General features: G+C 43.6%; 1 protein-coding gene across 3 annotated transcripts in view; it reads right to left on the bottom strand.

Annotated features, from left to right (window-relative positions):
• The window catches only part of PDE1C (phosphodiesterase 1C), a 268,752-nt gene that overhangs the window by 215,361 nt on the left and 32,743 nt on the right, over positions 1–20,648 (bottom strand). For all 3 annotated transcript variants that reach the window (XR_014001154.1, XM_081165148.1, XM_081165147.1), the window contains exons 2-3: positions 8,100–8,150; positions 1,811–1,982 (exon numbers count right to left, since the gene is read on the bottom strand). Coding sequence is in view for 2 of the 3 variants with exons in the window: in XM_081165148.1 (XP_081021274.1) it covers positions 1,811–1,982; positions 8,100–8,150 (223 nt within the window). In the remaining variant the exon portion in view is untranslated. The remainder of the gene's footprint in view (positions 1–1,810; positions 1,983–8,099; positions 8,151–20,648) is intronic.

The following is a 20,648-nucleotide window of genomic DNA, read 5'->3' as shown; positions in this document are numbered from 1 at the left end:
AAGGCTGGTCTTAGACAGGGGAAACCTATATACAGATCTCTACTCAATTACTGAATAAACGTACGCCAGTAACTACCATTGCAGATATGTTTCCAGGATAAAAGCAATGAGGTGACATATGCTGGCCTCATTAGAGCAAGGTCAGGATCAAAATGTAATAAATATAAATATACTTTTAAAAAAAGTAGTTACATCTGTGGAACTGTCAAGCTCTTGAGCTGAAGTTCAAAAGTGAAATTTAAATGAAAAATAATGGCATTGGTGAAACTCTTAACCTTTTGACCTTAAATTTCAGCCCACCCCAGCAGTGCTCTCTTGGTATAGTGCAGAAAATACTTCAGAAACAACACAGGCATGTTATTACATCTATACTGCTGTGCCAGGAGATGTATGTATGTATCTGGATGTATTATCCATTATTACTTTGTGCCCTCTAGTGGCGTTTCAATGCTTTGTTCTTAACATGAATGTTCTGGCATTTCACTGGGTGTAAATGCAAATCTGAAACAGTCAGAACCTACTGCTATCCACAGGCCAGAATAATATGTTGCTGGCCAAACAGCACTTCCAAACCCCTGGCCACTGCTTCTCTTACTGCAAAACAACAGCAAGACAAAGCTGGCCCAAGACATTTTGCTGCCTGAAGCAGAAGACAATATTGCACCCTTCCTCCCATTCCATGTCTGAAAGTTGACAGGACTGGCAACCGAATCAAACTTCAACAGTGGCTATAGTCTTCTGCACATTGATGCAGGTTGAATATAGTGTCATTCGGCAGAGCCTAGCTGCACTGGACTGTAAATATTCTCCAGCTGAACCAACTTTCAACACTAGTTATGGGTCAGTGGACTCATAGGTTAGCCAAGGTGCCCCAGGCAGCGGCCCCAGGACTATCCCAAGACATTTTACTGCCTGAGGCAGAAAACAAGATGGTGCCTCTCACCAACTCCACATACAGAAACTCACTACACCGGTTGTTACTTCAACACTGGCAATGGGATCGCATCCTTGTTAATATTATGCCATTACCTCTCCCACCAAACCTCTCATCAACCAACACAGATGCTTAACAGAGTGTCACTCAATGCACTAAGCAATAATGTTGTTGTTTTCAAAATTTTGCTGATAGCCACACTCTCAGTACCGTCAAATCACAAAAAAAACAACCTTGGTACAGTAGCATAGTGCTTTCCTTGAAAAATTTAAAACACATATACTGAAGTAAAATCCATACATTAAAAGCTCATCAAAGATAATATGCCTATGAGTCAGAAAAAAGTGTTAGTGGTGGAGAAGGGGAAACCTATTAAAGAACAGTGTTATACAGTATCGATCTTTACAATATTGAAAGTGTTTCTAATCTTCCATTTTCTATTGTTCCAGTAAGCTCAATTTCCTTTCTAAATTGTGTTTTTGCATTGTCCCGTCTTGTGCCTTCAAAAATGCTATTTCAACATCGCAACCCAGTTCTCCCAACGTATATCACCCAGTGAGAGTAATATTTAACTTTCCGGGCCTACAATTGCATTCTTATAAAATAACAGGATTTACTATGAAATCCTTCAGATGGCAAATTTCACAAGCGATCTGATAGCTCTGCTAGTCGTGTATCATTTGTATCTTTCTAGATTGCAATGTAAGAAAAACGCAGGTTGGCAGCCATAATTTTAGTGCACTAATATTTTTGTTTTCGCAGGGCCACTGGAGAGTCATCTGTTTGTAAGAGTTATCCCATTCAACCCTGAGACTTCGACGTGCTGATGATTAAGAAAGATCAAGCTTAAGCAAGGTGCATCTATATCGGCCAAACCTGAATGAGGTCTTCACAAGCGCTTCGGGACTCTCCACCGCCGGCAGCTCCTCTGCTAAGATTTCTTCAGGAGGTCTTGGGTCAAAGACGATGGTTGGCTTCTGTTTTTCCTTAAGATTCCCTGTAAGCCCACCAATAATGGTATTCCACAGACAGTTCTGAGATTTCGACCCTGGGCAGAAGAGAAGACAAACTAATATGAAAACTCGCCCTTCAGAGAACTGAAGACAAGTAGTACAGTGGCACCTCAGGTTAAGTAAATTCATTCCGGGGGTCTGTACTTAACCTGAAACTGTTCTTAACCTGAAACACCACTTTAGCTAATGGGGCCTCCTGCTGCTGCCGCGCCGCCGGAGCACGATTTCTGTTCTCATCCTAATGCAAAGTTCTTAACCTGAAGCACTATTTCTGAGTTAGCGGAGTCTGTAACCTGAAGCGTATGTAACCCGAGGTACCACTGTAAATAGTCCTTCGGCTTTTGCCAATGGTTAGTCTCATTATTAACTCTGGAGAGGGAATGGGATCTAATATCCAAGTAAGTTGTTGTTGTTGTTGTTCATTTTATTTATTTATTAAATTCATAAGCCAACCTTCACCAGAAGGTCTCAGAAAAGTTCACAGAATAAAAACAAGGTAAAAACACAAGTAAATAGTTAAAACAGAAACAACAAAACAATACCCCCCCTTCCCACAAACACATTTAAAAGGCTGTAGAATATTAATCAGCCCAAGACCTGGTCAAAGAGGAATGTTTTTGCCTGGCGCCTAAAAGGATGTAATTAAGACACCACTTTATATTTTAAAGAAACAAATCTCAAAGTGTCCTACAACATATTAAAAGATCAAATAAGACCATCCAAAATAAAACATTCCTGAAGGAAGTCCAATATAAATTATACATTCAATGCAACATAATTAACAGGCAACTGAAATATTATCTTAAAGATTTCAAAATGAAGCACTACAAAGGAGGGCAGCTGCAGAATGCACATGTAATGCAGGAAAGTTAGCCAAATCATAACAGTCTTAAAGATTTCAAAAGAAAACATTACCAAAAAAAAGATCAGATAGAAAGTGCACATTTTAAAAAGCACAATTACCAATGGAATAAAATATTATCGAAAACATATAATGTGTCTGCTGCTGTTGCTGCCAATCTTGCCAATAGTGGTTCATAGCAGACTGCAGCTATGGAAGCTCAGGCGCAAGACATGAGTCTGCACTAAGAAGCAGACAAGATGGTTTCTGATCTCTTCTGCAGTCTTCGTTTTTGTAGCTGGAGTCAGTCCGGGCCCCACTCTCCCAAGCCAGGTAGGAAAAGGTCTGCAAGGCAAGGAGCAGGTTTTGCAGGACACACAGCCAGGAGAGCCCTCTTCTGTAGGCTCAGTGTTGCAACTTGTGAAACTCAGCAAGGAGGAAAATGAATTGGCCCTTCCTATCACTGGTTCTGGCACCAGTTGGTCTCCCGGCCCTACCAATCTCAGTGGGCACAAACGACCACTGCACTTGAATAAATAAAACAGTGGCTTGGAAGAGTATCATATATTGAGGTTGAATCCTGACAAGACAGAAGTACTGTTTTGGGGGGACAGGGGGCGGGCAGGTGTGGGGGACTCCCCGGAACTGAATGTGCCGCAGAAGGACCAGGTGCGCAGCCTGGGAGTCATTTTGGACTCACAGCTGTCCATGGAGGGGCAGGTCAATTCTGTGTCCAGGGCAGCTGTTTACCAGCTCCATCTGGTACGCAGGCTGAGACCCTACCTGTCCGCAGACTGTCTTGCCAGAGTGGTGCATGCTCTAGTTATCTCCCACTTGGACTACCTTTGAAGGTGACCCCGAAACTGCAATTAATCCAGAATGCGGCAGCTAGACTGGTGACTGGGGGCGGCCGCTGAGACCGCATAACACCGGTCTTCAAAGACATTAGCTCCCAGTACATTTCCAAGCACAATTCAAAGTGTTGGTGCTGACCTTTAAAGCCCTAAACGGCCTCAGTCCAGTATACCTGAAGGAGCATCTCCACCCCCATCGTTCTACCCGGACACAGAGGTCCAGTGCCAAGGGCCTTCTGGCAGTTCCCTCGATGCGAGAAGCCAAGTTACCGGGAAGCAGGCAGAGGGCCTTGTCGTTAGTGGCACCCACCCTGTGGAGCAGCCTCTCACCAGATGTCAAAGAGAAAAACAACTAACAAACTTTTAAAGACATCTGAAGGCAGCCCTGTTTAGCAAAGTTTTTAATGACTAATGTTTTAATGTATTTTTTATCTTTTGTTGGAAGCCACCCAGAATGGCTGGGGAAACCCAGCCAGATGGGCGGAGTATAAGTTGTTGTTGTTGTTGTTGTTGTTGTTGTTGTTGTTGTTGTTATACAGCCCAAGAAGAACATTTTTTTGAAAAAGGAAAAAGGAAAACAGCAGTTTGTGACCCTTTTCTTCTGCAAAGACAGCCAGAAATCACTTGCAGCATGAAACCAAAATGCTTGTTATAATTGTAGTCAAATAACTGTTTTGGTTTCTATCTAGATATTTGCGAGTTGATATGTATTATATTCATATTTGTGTTCCATGTTGTAAACCGCCCTGTGGTCTTTGGGCGAAGGGCCATATATACCTTTAATAAAAATGAAATGAAATGAAATGCATGGAAATTGCAGATTATAAATCCCACAAGGTTTTTGAGATGTGGAATTTTAGCTTATTCTTCTTTCAAGAAAAACACGTTCAGTTGTCTGAGATCATTCCACTTTGCTGTCCCAGGGGGGCTGCCTTCTCCTGCTGCAATTACCGTTCATGCTTTTTGCTTCAGTTAACGTTCAGCGTCTCTCACTCAAAGCTCCTCTCATAATGGGAGCAAATGGGAAATATATCCCTGGGAGCCGAGATTTGTCGCTGCCATCCTCTTATTACCGAAAAGCTCGACTTGGATGTGACATTCGCTCTTCCACTTCGATCCTACGTGGAAGAACTCAGGGGGAAAGCAGGGTCAGGAGAGAGAAAGATTTCTTTTTCTTTCTTTTTAATCTTTATTGATTTTATACAACGAATCACAGCTGTAACTCTCCAACAGTAGTGTAAATAAAAGAAGTAAAAAATAAAAGAAAAAGTTGGGAAGAAGGCAAAGTTATTCCCATATTAAGACTTCCCTCCTCCCCAACCTGGCTTCTGTACATTTCTATATCAACTGCATATTAGACAGCATCTATTTTGCAATTATCCAATACTTCCAAGAATTATATCACATTACAGGAGTCATTCAAAGCCAGCCAAAGATTTTACATGTTTAGAGTGATCTTTTAAATATTGCATGTATTTCTCCCATCCTCTGTTAAATTTTGGATCTTCTTGATTCCTAACTTTCCCTGTCAATCTTGCCATCTCAGCGGACTCAGATAATTTCGTCTGCCATTCCATTTTTGTCGGTATGTTCTAGGAGAGAGAAAGATTTCATCCGGGGGCAGGAAGGGAGATGGATGAAACAGTTAAATAGAAATGGCAGCTGTACACCCAGGCCATTCCCAGCTTTGCAATTTCAGAATTTGAGGCATGAGCCCTATTTATGCAGATAAGGAAGGTGAAGTATAATAATAATAATAATAATAATAATAATAATAATAATAATAATAATAATAATAATAATTTATTTATACCCCGCCCTCCCCAGCCAAGACCGGGCTCAGGGCAGCTAATTTAATGAACATAAAGTCTTGTGCAAAATGGCTGCCTATCCTCTGGGAGCAACACTGGCTAGCAGGTTGGTCTTTGGGGAACTAATAGGCCAGCAGCTGGGAACTGGCATGTTTTTTCGCCATCTGTTTATTTGAATTCTGTTGTTATATCCTTTTTGTAAACCTCTTTGAGATGTTTTACAACCACACAGGCGTATAGTTTTTTAATGAAATTAATAAATAATACGTAAAATAAAATCATTCAGCATTCAACTGCCCGCCAAACTTACAAGATCACTTTTTTGGTCAACCTTTCATGCTCAGTCTTATGTGAGTCATTCTATCTGCTGAAAGAATTTAACAGGGCAAAATCCAGAGAGCTCTTTGCGGTGCGCTTCATCGCTTGCAATCGTATGCCATTTCAAAAGTAACTTTCAATGGATCTTCAACAGATGTTGTTAAAAAAAAATTTAAAGCCTCAATGTGCATGTGAAATGAATAATTCACATTATTTGCATTGTGGCAGCATTTGCGTTTTCTTCCTTCTAAGCCATAGCGTGCAAAATATGGTTCCACTGCCACCATGTGGCGATATGGGAATACTGCACCCTAAACTGAACGATTTGCAGAGAGTGAGCCCTGCGCAAAAATAGTGATGAGTCTTGTAGCGCCTTAAAGACTAACAAATTTACTACGGCAAAAGCTTTTGTGAACTTCAGTCCACTTCATCATTTGCATGAAGTGTCATCCTGAGTAGCAGGTACATAATATTCATGGTTGAGGGGGGCATAGTTTACAGACACACCAAGTGTCCCTCTTTTCCAGGGACAGTCCTGGACTTACAGAATCCATCCCCAGTTCTGATTTGATCCCAGAATGTCCCACTTTTCCTTAAAAGGTAAACAACCCCTGACAGTTAAGTCCAGTCACGAACGACTCTGGGGTTGCGGCGCTCATCTCGCTTTACTGGCCAAGGGAGCCGGCGTTTGTCCGCAGACAGTTTTTCCAGGTCATGTGGCCAGCATGACTAAGCCACTTCTGGCGAACCAGAGCAGCGCATGGAAACGCCATTTACCCTCCCGCTGGAGTAGTACCTCTTTATCTACTTGCACTTTGATGTGCTTTCGAACTGCTAAGTTGGCAGGAGCCGGGACTGAGCAACGGGAGCTCACCCCGTCGCGGGGATTCGAACCGCCAGCCTTCTGATCGGCAAGTCCTAGGCTCTGTGGTTTAACCCACAGCGCCACCCATGTCCCTAGCGCCACCCGTGTCTTTTCCTTAGGACATCCCTACTTTTATCGGAGAAATGTTACAGGGTATGGAGTTATATGACCCCCGAGCCAAGGAGATAAGTACAGTGGTACCTCGGGTTACAGATGCTTCAGGTTACAGACTCCGCTAACCCAGAAATAGTACCTCGGGTTAAGAACTTTGCTTCAGGCTGAGAACAGAAATCGTGCAGCAGCACACAGTGGCAGCGGGAGGCCTCATTAGCTAAAATGGTACCTCAGGTTAAGAACAGTTTCAGGTTAAGAACGGACCTCCGGAACGAATTAAGTTCTTAACCCAAGATACCACTGTAACTATATCACCTTTAGAAGACATCTGAAGGCAGCCCTGTAGTGGGAAGTTTTTTAGTGTTTAATGTTTTCATATGTTTTTATATATACTGGAAGCCACCCAGAGTGGCTGTGCTAACCCAATCAGCTGGGTGGGGTAAAAAAATTTAAAATTATGAGGTTATAAACAGTAAGGTCATAAGAATAAGAAATGAAGAAAATTGCAGATGATGGTCCTACGAAACAGTAGTTGATAATGAAGGCATCCTGGGAATTAACATACATAGTGTGATTTTTTTAAAAATAAAAAAATCTAATTCAGTGCCAATCTAAAATCTAAAAAAAGGGCCAATTCAGACCACAAGTGATAACACAGAACCTCTTTCTGTATTACGATCCAGTGATTTCAAATCACACTTTCCCTTTTAAAAAAATATCTTGCCAAAATGTTTCTGTACCACCTTTCATACACAAAAGCAAGGAAGTGTACAAAAAAGCAGGAGTACAAAAGAATTACATTTAAGAAATTTTTTTTAGGGATCTGCAAGGTCAATGGCAAATAAATTTAGAAGAAAGCAAATCCTCAAGAAATGGATGGGCTTTCAGCAAGTGTTTTGAAGATCGTAAGCTCAAGGATGCTCTGCTCTGCGTGCTCTGAGATTCCTTCTTTGTGCTTTAAATCCACATACTTATTAATTCTTCACTAATCTCAAACTGAGCGTGCCAAATATATTTAGTGTACATCGCCTTGAGATGATCACTTAGAAGGCAATTAATAAATCAATGATGATGAGAATGATGAGCAATGGTAAAAATAGGGGCTAGGTAGGGGAATAGGGGAAGGTGGAATCCAGGAAAATACTGGAATTTCTCCCAATAGTGGAGGCATCTTGCTCACAAAGGGACCTGCTGGCATGACTGCAGAAAGAGGGGAAGAAGGAAAGAGTACAGTTAAGGAGAAGGAAGTGGAAATTGCTCATTTGTCTGACATGTTCCTTTGTAGGGAGTTCTAGCGCAATGATCTGCACAACTTTCAGGAAGCAAACTGACAAAACTCAGCTACTTACGAGCAAATCTTGAAAGGGGCCGAGCATTCTTGTCCCCCGTCTCGTTTGCAACTGAAAGACAAAATGCAGCTCTTATTTAAAATGCATATATTGCAAGCATCACTAAGGCACACCTCACAGCCCCCCTGCACTTTTAACCCTTTGGGGTTGCTTGCAGAAGCATTGCCAAGACATCTGCTTGTACAACACCAACTCCCCTTCTGTGCACCCTCAAAATCTGCCCCCAGATGCCTCTGGAACAGATTTCAGGGGAGGAGAGGAAACTGAAAGTCCCATTGTGCAAGAGGAACTCCATTTGCACAGGGTCAGATTCTATCCTTGGAATTAAAATCTAGATAGATGATAGATATAGATAGATAGATGATAGATAGATATAGATAGATAGATGATAGATAGATAGATAGATAGATAGATAGATAGATAGATAGATGATAGATAGATAGATAGATAGATAGATAGATAGATAGATAGATAGATGATAGATAGATAGATAGATAGATAGATAGAGATAGATAGATATAGATAGATAGATGATAGAGAGAGAGAGAGAGAGAGAGAGAGAGATGATAGATAGATGATAGATAGATGATAGATAGATAGATGATAGATAGATAGATAGATAGATAGATAGATAGATAGATGATAGATAGATAGAGATAGATAGATAGATAGATAGATAGATAGATAGATAGATAGATAGATATAGATATAGAGATAGATAGATAGATAGATAGATAGATAGATAGATAGATAGATATAGATGATAGATTAGATAGATAGATGATAGATAGATAGATAGATAGATGATAGATAGATTAGATAGATAGATGATAGATAGATAGATAGATAGATAGATAGATGATAGATAGACAGATGATAGATAGATAGATAGATAGATAGATAGATAGATGATAGATATAGATAGATAGATAGATAGATAGATAGATAGATAGATAGATAGATAGATGATAGATAGATAATGAACATTTATAACTAAATTAATGCACTTTTTTATATACAAAACCAAATAAGACAACCAAGACAATTTTAAAACCATTAATCATTATAATAACTTCATCATAATAACCATCATTATAATGTCATAATAAAAGCATTCCATGCAGCAGAAGGAAGGGAACTCTAAAGTTCAGGGGTGGCAACAGAAAAGGCAACAGAAAAAAACAATTCTGAGTCACGGCTAAACAGCAGCTCATGGGGTGTTAGTGCTACAAATAAGTTTTCTCTGATTATCTATATCAGCTTCCACCAACCTGGTGACCTCCAGGCTGTAACTCTCGACAGAAGCCTAGCCATCCATTCTGGCTGGAAGTTGATGGGAACTGTGGTGCAGGTTGGCAAATGCTAATCTAAGTAATCTAACAAGACTATCATGCTTCTGAGCACTTTGCAGGAACATACGCTGGTGTGCTTTGATTTATTTGGCTGTGGACCAGAGGAAAAATCCTGTTGCATTCTCCCTACTTCCACGAGTAGAGAAAAGCTCCTGGGGTAGCGGTACCTGGCTTTAGCTGGAGACTCTTGGTGTTTGGTAATAGTTCTGTTACGGATAAATGAGATTATCAGCCCTCTTTTATTGTCTATTCCAGGTCTCCCAACCACTGCCACAGTGTTCTTTCTCTTGGCAGATCAAGATGACAGCAAAGGTGGCAAGGTTTTTAGCTGGGGCAATCAGAATAAGAGCCACTATTTGACTATTGATTCAAAACCCTAAAACAGGGGTCAGCAAACTTTTTCAGCAGGGGGCCGGTCCACTGTCCCTCAGACCATGTGGTGGGCCAGACTATATTTTGAAGGGGGGAAAAACAATGAACAAATTCCTATGCCCCACAAATAACCCAGAGATGCATTTTAAATAAAAGGACACATTCTACTCATGTAAAAACATGCTGATTCCCGGGCCGTCCGCAGGCTGGATTTAGAAGGTGATTGGGCCGGATCTGGGCCACGGGCCTTAGTTTGCCTACCCATGCCCTAAGATGTACTGTATTTTATATAACTGACTTTTTATTTCTATTCTTTGTATATTGTATTGTTGTTTTATTGCTATGGCCAATGACTGATGCAAATAAAGATTCATTCATTCATTTATTCATTCATTCTGTTACTGATAAATAAATAAGATGGAAACAAGCTGCCTAATCACTCCTAGCAGAAACAAAACCCACAACTGCACATCAGATCATCAGCGAGAGGTATCTGCCTCCAAGATGCTAGCAGCCTTCACCTGATCTTGTTCTCACAACTGCAAGTACACACAGGGAGAAAGCTGTCCCTTGCCTTTCATTGGAGAGTTTGTCACTTTGCCTTTCCCCATTCAGAACATTCCAGAGAGATGTCAATGATCCCTTTTCTATAGGCCCGCTGTCTATTAAAGAACATTAACTCATCATTCTAGCTCATTAGCACTCTTTTATCCAAGGCCACTTCCTGAAGACCTGCTTAATGAGCACTCAGTCTGATTTCTTTGCAGAGAAATGAAATGCTGGGAAGTCCCGAATGAGCAGTTACTTTGATTCCTTCGCAGGAAGGTTAGACGACCATCGCATCAAGGAAGCATCATTCCACACTTTCTGGTGATAAGATTAAATAACTAACCATCTGCCCCTTATCCAACAGCCTCCACAATTTCCCAAGGTGCTCTCTGAAGCCTCCTTAGATATTGTGATGTTAAGGCTCCAAGCATGAGGGTGCTAAAATAGAAAGAGACTCCACCATGTTTAAAGGTAAAGGGACCCCTGACCATTAGGTCCAGTCATGGAAGACTCTGGGGTTGCAGCGCTCATCTCGCTTTATTGGCCAAGAGAACTGGCATACAGCTTCCGGGTCATGTGGCCAGCATGACTAAGCCGCTTCTAGCAAAGCAGAGCAGCGCGTGGAAACGCCGTTTATGGCAGGAGCAGGGACAAGCAACGGGAGCTCATCCCGTCGCAGGGATTTGAACCACCGATCTTCTGATCGGCAAGCCCTAGGCTCTGTGGTTTAACCCACAGCGCCACCCGCGTCCCTCCACCATATTTAGGCAACAATTAAAGAATTCACTAAGATGGGGGGGATATGCAGCGGCGTAGCTAGCCGCTTGGGTGCCGGGTGCAGGGGCGTGTCCTGCAGCTGGGGGGCGGGGTGAGACTCTTCGATGCTTGGAGCCTCTGTAGGGCGGCTGAGGCAGAGGCAGTTGTTGTTTAGTCGTTTAGTCCGACTCTTCTTGTTGTTTAGTCGTTTAGTCCGACTCTTCGTGACCCCATGGACCAGAGCACACCAGGCACCTCTGTCTTCCACTGCCTCCCGCAGTTTGGTCAAACTCATGCTGGTAGCTTCGAGAACACTGTCCAACCATCTCGTCCTCTGTCGTCCCCTTCTCCTTGTGCCCTCCATCTTTCCCAACATCAGGGACTTTTCCAGGGAGTCTTCTCTTCTCATGAGGTGGCCAAAGTATTGGAGCCTCAGCTTCAGGATCTGTCCTTCCAGTGAGCACTCAGGGCTGACTTCCTTAAGAATGGAGAGGTTTGATCTTCTTGCAGTCCATGGGACTCTCAAAAGCCTCCTCCAGCACCATAATTCAAAAGCATCAATTCTTCGGCGATCAGAGCAGAGGCAGTAGGCAGACACAAGTCCCACACTGCCCTTTCAGGCAGCGCAGAACCTGCAAGCACCTAAGCCACCACGTCACTCCTAAAAAGTTTTGTGAGCCTAATTTTTTAAAAACTAATTTTGTCACCCCCCCTAAGTAATGACACCCGGGGCGGACCGCACCCCCCTTCCTCCACCACTGGGGATATGGAGTTTTAAAAGACAGGCAATGCATAAATTGCAGAAGACTCTTCGGGAGCTGTTATGTAGTGTAGTTTCACCCTGGGCCAACAGGGGGATTCTGTATATAGTTTTCACTCAGGTTTGTAGATAGTTTTCACTCAGGTCCGCGGCAGTTAGTTTAGGCGGGAACTCTGAGCTGTTGTGGTTACAATGTTGACAGCCGGCTGCCTATAAATACAGGCCGGCTGAGCTGTTCGCAGTCAGTTCTATTCCAGCTTATCTTAATAAAGAGCTACTTGAAGAAATCGCTGTGCCGGCTGCTATGTCAACCCACTTTTTAACAGGAGCAAAATGACAAAATAAAGAAGATCAAAATGCAAGCCACTATCCCTGGACTGAACAGCCCCAAAACCAGGCTCTCAGGATAATCTTACTCTCAAGTAGCAGCCCTTCATCTTCTGTTTGCCTCTCCCCAGGTGCACAAAGTTTGCCTATCATGTTGAGATTCACCTTGAACTGCCTGCCTCCTGACTGGCTAACCCTAGAGATAAGACTCCCTCTATTTTTTCATGAAAAAATATGGTTCCGGAATTGAAATATTAATCGAGAATGTGTAAAACGTGCAGGGGTAAGCAAGAAAATAATAATAATTATTAAATTATAACAATACAACAAGAAGGAAGAAGTAAAATATTGAGATCACACATGGGTGAAGGGAAGTGGGGGGTATATGGGAACCTATAATATCATTTATAATATAATTTGTTCGTTGCATTGTATTTACATCATCTTCTAACCACACTCACCCCTAGGCCACACTCCAGAAAAATTCTGCAAGGTAGATATCAGTGTTTATCAAACTTGGGTCTCCATTGCCCCTAGCTGGCAAGATTAATGGTCAGGGACGATAGGAGCTACAGCTGTCCAACAACAGCTGGGGACCCAAATTTGAGGGGGAACTGGAACTTAGGCTGAGAAGCTGTGACAGGCCCAAAGTCGAGCAGTGAGCTTCACAGCTGGGAGGAGATTTGAACCCTGGTCTCCCAGGGAGAGACAAGTCACATCCATTAATCCAGGCATAGGCCAACTCCAGCCCTCCAGATACCATATTTTGCGCCCCATAGGACGCTCCGGCCCATAGTACGCACCTAGTTTTTTGGGGGGGAAATAAAGAAAAAAAATTTATTTCCACCCCAGGTGCGGGGCTGGAAGAACCAGGTCGGGGAACAGTGGGAAGGCACGCTCTGCCTCCCCGCTGTCCCCCGAGCTTGTGGGGCTGGCGATGGGGAGAAGTGCGCTGATCCCGGGACTGCAGGCAGCTCTGCGCCGCCATCCGGAGCGGGGCAGGACTTAGCGCCCCCTCCTGGTGGCCGCGCAGAGCTGTGCTGATCCCGGGACTGCAGGCAGCTCTGCGCAACCCTCGGAGCCGGTCTCCCGAGGGTTGCGCAGAGCTTCCTGAAGCCTGGAGAGCGAGAGGGGTCGGTGCGCACGGACCCCTCTCGCTCTCCAGGCTTCAGCGAAAGCCTGCATTTGCCCCATAGGACGCACACACATTTCCCCTTCATTTTTGGAGGGGGAAAAGTGTGTCCTATAGGGCGAAAAACACGGTATTTCAGACTACAATTCCCATCATCCCTAGCTAAGAGGACCAGTGGACAGGGATGATGGGAATTGTAGTCCCAAACATCTGGAGGGCCGGAGTTTGCCTATGCCTGCATTAATCCAACCACGTTTGCCCCGGCCCCACCCACCATGAGTTCTCCTCACGGAGGAAAGGGTTCCCTAACGTTGCTATGATATCCGTTTGTTCATAGGAAAATGTAATATCTCTCTAAGGGCAAAATGAAAATTAAGAACAAGACTTTAAATAGGCTTCAAATTTATTTTGAATATGTCTGATGGAAAATAAGTGGTATTGGTAAAAAGATTTCTAAGAAAATGTAAATAAGGATTGATAACTAGAAAATTGATATTTATAATAGGTTAATATCTGGAGTGAGGATAAATGCTAGAGGGTAAGGACTTGCTGAATTTAATATTTGAACTGGAATACAAAATGGGAGGTGTGAGGAGGTCAAGAAACTAGTGAATGAAGTATAAGATATGAAAATACTAATCTATTTTCTGTTTTGTTTTTTGGTTTTTTTCCCTTTCCTTCTTTCCTTCCCTTCTTTTGTTAACTGTTTTTTATTGTCTATTTTTTATGTGTTTTGTTTTTGTATTTTTTCATTTTTGTAGTTTTTCTTGTGTTTAAATTTTGAAACTTTTCATTGTTTGTGAAACTTTAATAAACATTGTTTAAAAAGAAAAACAAATTTATTTTGAATAGCAGTCTTCAAATTTATTTTGAATTTTTTTTCCTGCTTATATTAGTACGCCATATGTTCACACCCTCCAACATTCCTCCGATGAAAATAGGGGCATTTCTCACACAGACCCAGTGGACACACACACACACACAACCTGAGCATTTCCTATCAAAAGAAGGGAGAGCGCCACCATTGCTAAACCAATGAGAAACAACACCGTCCTGAGAAAAATCCTTAATCCAAATTTTATCTCATTATTTGGTGGATTTACAACTCCCCACCCCCTTACCTACACACCAATAAATAAAATTTAGAAAGGGGCAAGATTGGATGTGTTACGGAAAAGGAGCAATGCGGCAGCGAGCTGCAGCTGGCTGGAAAGCAAAACAGGAAGGGAATGTTTGGGACTGTACCATGGGAACAAAGGGACAGTCTATTCACTGTGCTGAGCACCGGAATTAGCTCAGAATGTAATTTGACCTGTACAGGAAGTACAGGAGGTGGAGTTTGTCTCTCGGCTGTTGGAGTTTGAAGAGAGCAGACGCGTTTCTCTGTAATGCTGCAAAGACAGAAATAAAGGCATGTAAATACATTTCTGTCTATCTCTTTCCCCTCCCTGGGGGGAGCAGGGAGCAGGGAAGAGTGGTGTGTCCTTCTCACGCTTGAGGAGGATCGCCGATCGTGACCTAGCCTGTATCTTGCCGGGAAACGCAGACAGGGAGGTCAACAAGGAGATCAAGCCGGGTGCCTGGAGAGTGGCCAGTTTCTCCTGATAAGGCTTGAATTTCCAACAGGATGCAGATCCACAAAGCATTAAAAAATAAATAAATCAAGACTCCTTGTGCTCCACTCTGCTCCCCCTTTCTTTCTGCCCAGAGCAGCCCTGCCCTCTGCCTGCCCCTCAGAGCCAGAACGTCACAGAGGGCTGGGCCTCAGTGGTGGCAACCTCTCCTCCCCTCGCCTGGCTCTTAATCTCAAGGTTGTGGGTTTGAGGGGGCCTGGGAAAAGACATATAAAGGTTGGAAAGGAACGTGGAAAATAATTGTTAAAAAAAAGAAGAAGTTCTGATATGGAGATGTACAGAAGAAGAGGAGGAGGAGTTTGGACTTGATATCCCGCTTTATCACTACCCGAAGGAGTCTCAAAGCAGCTAACAATCTCCTTTCCCTTCCTCCCCCACAACAAACACTCTGTGAGGTGAGTGGGGCTGAGAGACTTCAGAGAAGTGTGACTGGCCCAAGGTCACCCAGCAGCTGCATGTGGAGGAGCGGGGAAGCTAACCCGGTTCACCAGATTACGAGTCCACCGCTCTGAACCACTACACCACACTGGCTCTTGATGAACTTACTCAGGGGTCCCCAAACTAAGGCCCGCGGGCCGGATAAGGCCCAAGGGACTCGTTTATCCGGCCCGCAGCCGCTGCCCACTGCCGCCACCCGCTCTTACCGGCACTGTGCTCAGGGACGCGGACTTATAAAAAATATTGGGGGGGCGGGAAAGCTCATGAATAATTAATAAGCTCATGAATATGCAAATAAAGTGGCTCCGGCCCTAAATAGGGCAAGCCACGCCCCCCCAGCCAGCCGATTGGCTGGCTGGGAGGTGTGGCCAGTCGGGATTCCCCTGTTCTCGCAGGGGCTGAAACCGCCAGGAGGAAGGAAATTCCCCCCGGCAGTGCCTTGTCAGTGGCGGTGGTGCTGCGAAGCAGCGAGGCAGGAGCCCCCGGCGCCCGAGATTATTGGGGGGCTGAGCCCCCCCAATAATTTTTTTGAGGGGGCTCGAGCCCCCTCAAGCCCCATGGAGTCGGCGCCTATGACTGTGTTGCGCTGTGTGGCTGCCCACATCCAGGTCGGAGGAGCACCGGAAATAGCTTGTGCGCATGTGCAAGTGTTATTTGCAGGTGTGCAAGCATTATTTCCGGTGCACATCCGGGTTGGAGGAGGTCTGTGCACATGCGCACAAGCTATTTCCGGTGCTGCTCCGACCCGGAAGTGCACCGGAAATAGCGTGTGCGCACATGTATGGGCATGCGCTCCCCTGCCCTCCGGCCCGCCGCACGATTGGCGCAGGAGACCAGCCCGAGGTGCGGTAAGTTTACTGACCCCTGACCTTACTGAACGAAATACTTTGTTCCTGTACTTAAGAGAAGACGCCAGGCGAAGACCAGCCAGCTCCTATGGAAGAAGCCTCCATCAAAGAAGAAAAAGAAGATTGGCAAAATAAAATATCAAACTATGCAGGACAAATCAGTTAATTTGAAACCCAATAAAAGAAAGAGGACTTTTTAAAAAGGGGGTGGGGAAATGTTTAATGCATATCTTTTGAGCTCTGTGTATAGGTTTCTACATTAGCATAACTTTTAAAAGTCACTTCTAATAAGATGAAGAAAGTTTAAAATTGAATTATTAAGATTTGATCCCTTTTCGAAAGATGACTTAGAACTTGGTGGCAAAACCCTTCTTTTCTTTTCCCAATTTTTTTTATTAATTTTCCACATTTATCACAAAATGATATGACAAAGAAACACAAAAAACGCAACAACAAAATACATACTACAGTACAATACAATACAGTACAATAAAATTAAACACAAAAAGAGATTATTTCTTCTAATACCTAATTCTCATAACATTGTTAACCGACTTCCTCAAATCCCCTCTAACTGAATTTCATTATATCCCATTTATAACGGTTCTCCAAATTTTTAATATTATTAACTCCTTTCATTTACTAATCTCTTTTCCTTTATTAATCTTCTAATCCTTAATGTTTACTACCACGTATCCTTATTCTAACCCTAGGCCTATTTGTTACTTCCAAGGATTTTCTATTTATCTTATATTACAGTATTTAGCCAAATATTCTTTAAATTTCTGGCAAAACCCTTCTTGGCAATTACAGAGGTCAGAAATTTCTTGTAGGTGGCCACCAGGTTTGCACACATCTCAGAAGGTTTTTTTTTGTCCCACTCCTCTTTGCAGATCCTCTCCAAGTCAGTGAGATTTCGAGGCTGATGTGTAGCTACTCAAACCTTCAGCTCCCTCCACAGATTTTCGATGGGATTAAGGTCTGGAGACTGGCTAGGCCACTCCAGGAGCTTAATGTGCTTCTTCCTGAGCCACTCCTTTGTTGCCTTGGCCATGTGTTTTGGGTCATTGTCATGCTGGAATACCCATCCTTGACCCATTTTCAATGCCCTGGCTGAGGGAAGGAGGTGCTCACCCAAGATTTGACGATACATGGTCCCGTCCATCGTCCCTTTGATGCGGTGAAGGTGTCCTGTCCCCTTAGCAGAAAAACAACCCCAAAGCATAATATGTCCCCCTCCATGCTTGACGGTGGGGATGGTGTTCTTGGGGTCGTAGGCAGCATTCCTCCTCCTCCTCCAAACACAGCGAGTTGAGTTGATGCCAAAGAGCTCGATTTTGGTCTCATCTGACCACAACACTTTCACCCACTTCTCCTCTGGGTCATTCAGATGTGCATTGGCAAACTGCAGACAGGCCTGTACATTTGCCGTCTTGAGCAAGGGGACCTTGCGGGCTCTGCAAGATCTCAGGCCTTCACAGCGTAGTGTGTTACCAACTGTTTTCATGGTGACTATGGTCCCAGCTGCCCTGAGATCATTGACAAGTTCCCCCCGTGTAGTTCTGGGCTGCTTCATCACTGGTCTCCTGATCATTGCAACTCCACGAGATGAGATCTTGCATGGAGTCCCAGACTGAGGGAGGTTGACAGCTATTTTGTGTTTCTTCCATTTGCGAATTATTGCACCAGCTGTTGTCACTTTCTCACCAAGCTGCTTGGCAATAGTCTTGTAGCCCAGTCCAGCCTTGTGCAGGTCTACAATCTTGTCCCTGACATCCTTGGACAGCTCTTTGGTCTTGGTCATGGTGGCTAGTTTTGAATCTGCTGGATTGATTGCTTCTGTCTACAGGTGTCTTTTGTACAGGTACTGTAACAAGCTGGGATTACAGGTAAGACCTCTTCTTTACAGCAGGTGCTTCTAATCTCAGCTCGTTACATACAGTGAAGATACCAGGTAGCCTGACATCTGGCTGGTTGATAGGGGATCAAATACTTATTTCATTCATTATAATGCACATCAATCTCTGACTTTTGTCTTCTGGGTTTCTGGGGGTTTTCCTGTTGTTATTCTGTCTCCCACGGCTACAATAAACCTACCATTAAAATTATGGACTGGTCATTTCTTCGTCAGAGGGCAAACGGGTAAAAATTTAGCAGGCGATCAAATACTTTTCCCCCTCACTGTATATATGCTTTTCTTGCAAAGATTTGAACAATCAAACAAACAACAGTGTTTTTAAAAAATCCACACACAAAATTATGGGATGGGAAACCTCAGATACAAAAGAAGTCATAGATTTTGTAATTGCTAATTTATACGACTAGAGGCACATTTAGAAATAGATACCCATGCTTTTGGGTAAAAAATATATGAGGTGACAGTGTTCATTTCTTGATAAAAGGACCGTGGGTGGGTAGCTAGGGCTGAGGAGAAAATCAATTCAGTTCACATTTAAAGACAAATGTATCAAATTCACTCTTTTCGAAACAGGAGATCTAAAACACAACCATCCTCCCAAATGCTGTTTTACAACCCATATTTACACAAATGCATATATCATGGGAAGGTGTGCGCAAAAATAAATATATCGGTGAAAACAGCATTACGAAAAGGCATTGTACTGGAAGAAATCGCCTGCAAAGGTGCGTACATTGAAATGGCATACAAAAATGGTATTATCAGGAGAAATGTCCACTAAAATGCTGGAGAACCTTGACGAGGATTTTGTTAAAAAGAAAAAAATTCAAATGACTGTAGAAATGTGCAGAACTGAATTTAAGATTGGGGGAGGGATGAGAAATGGAGAGAACCAAAACAAACTGGCAAATCATTCCATCCCCAATGGCAGCTCTCAATGACTGCCAAGAGTAGCAAAAAAAGGACGGGTACTTCATGTCATAGAAACATAGAATTGTAGAGTTGACAGGGACCCATCCATATGGGGATCAAACCTGCAACCTTGTTGTTACCAGCACCATGCTCTAACCAAGTGAGCTCAGTGAGTACCATCACAGAAAAAGCACCAGCGATTATCCTTTAAAAGGGAAATACAATGCACATATTCTGAGTGAGGAAGACTTTAAACGGGTGACCTCAGGCCCGGATTGAGGTTTGATGAGGCCCTAAGCTGCTGAAGGTAATGGGGCCCTTGATATGTCCAGCTGTCCTTTGTCAACAACAAATTGTCGCTGGTTTTTTGTGTTGAATATATGTGATATGGTCATTTATGGACCTACAGTGATACCTCTAGTTACGAACTTAATTCGTTCCGGAGGTCCGTTCTTAACCTGAAGCTGTTCTTAACTAGAGGCGTGCTTTTGCTAATGGGGCCAGCACACAATTTCCGTTCTCATCCTGGGGCAAAGTTCTCAACTCGAGGTAACTCTTCCAAGTTAGCGGAGTTTGTAACTTGAAGCGTTTGTAACCTGAGGCATTTGTAACTCAAGGTGCCACTGTGATAGGTATCTAAAACCATTTGCACATGCAGAATGTAGGCACCCTATATATAGAAATGAGCAAACCAGTGATATTTTAGGGAGCAGGCTGGTAGGCGGGACCCATTACTGACATCATAGGAGCCTACACAACACAAAACACTGTTTTATTTTATTTGTTTTTTTATCTTATATTTTGGAAATGTACATCCAGGGTTTTTTTCCTTTAATTTTTTTGGGGGCCCCCAAGAGAGTGAGGCCCTGAGCTATAGCTTGTTTAGCTTATACGTAAATCCAGCACGAGGTGGGGGCAGGGGGACGGGCTGCCCCGGGTGCTATTCCAAAAGGGGGGTGACAAAATGCCGACCCCCGATCAGTGGCACCCCCTGGGACGCACGCCACACCCCTACAGGTGGTGTGTCACGCCCCCAGGATGTGTGCCATGCCCCATGGGCGGAGCCACGCTCCCGGGATGCGCGTCACACCCCCTGGGACGAATGCCACTCTGGGTACTGGAGCAGGTTACTTCGCCTCTGACTGGGTGATCTACATCCCCCGTTCAGTTTGCTGTCCTGACTGTTGATGGGCAACTTCAAAGGCCCCTGCTGTCCCTTCTTTATCTTTAAACCAGACTTGGACCAGACCGTCCTCTGTAAATCAGTACACCCTAATAGTCCCACAGTGGGGCTTACTTCTAGCTAACTATAATAATAATTTATTATTTATACCCCGCCCATCTGGCTGGGTTTCCCCAGCCACTCTGGGCAGCTTCCAACAGAATAGTAAAATAAAATAACCTATTAAACATTAAAAGCTTCCCTAAACAGGGCTGCCTTCAGATGTCTTCTAAAAGTCTGGTAGTAGTTTTTCTCTTTGACATCTGGTGGGAGGGCATTCCACAGGGCAGGTGCCACCACCAAGAAGGCCCTCTGCCTGGTTCCGTGTA

This window comes from Podarcis bocagei (genome assembly GCF_964188305.1).
Source record: "Podarcis bocagei genome assembly, chromosome: 12".
Taxonomy (NCBI): Eukaryota; Metazoa; Chordata; class Lepidosauria; order Squamata; family Lacertidae; genus Podarcis; species Podarcis bocagei.
Note: the sequence above shows the minus strand (reverse complement) of the source record. Positions and strands in the feature narration are given on the sequence as shown.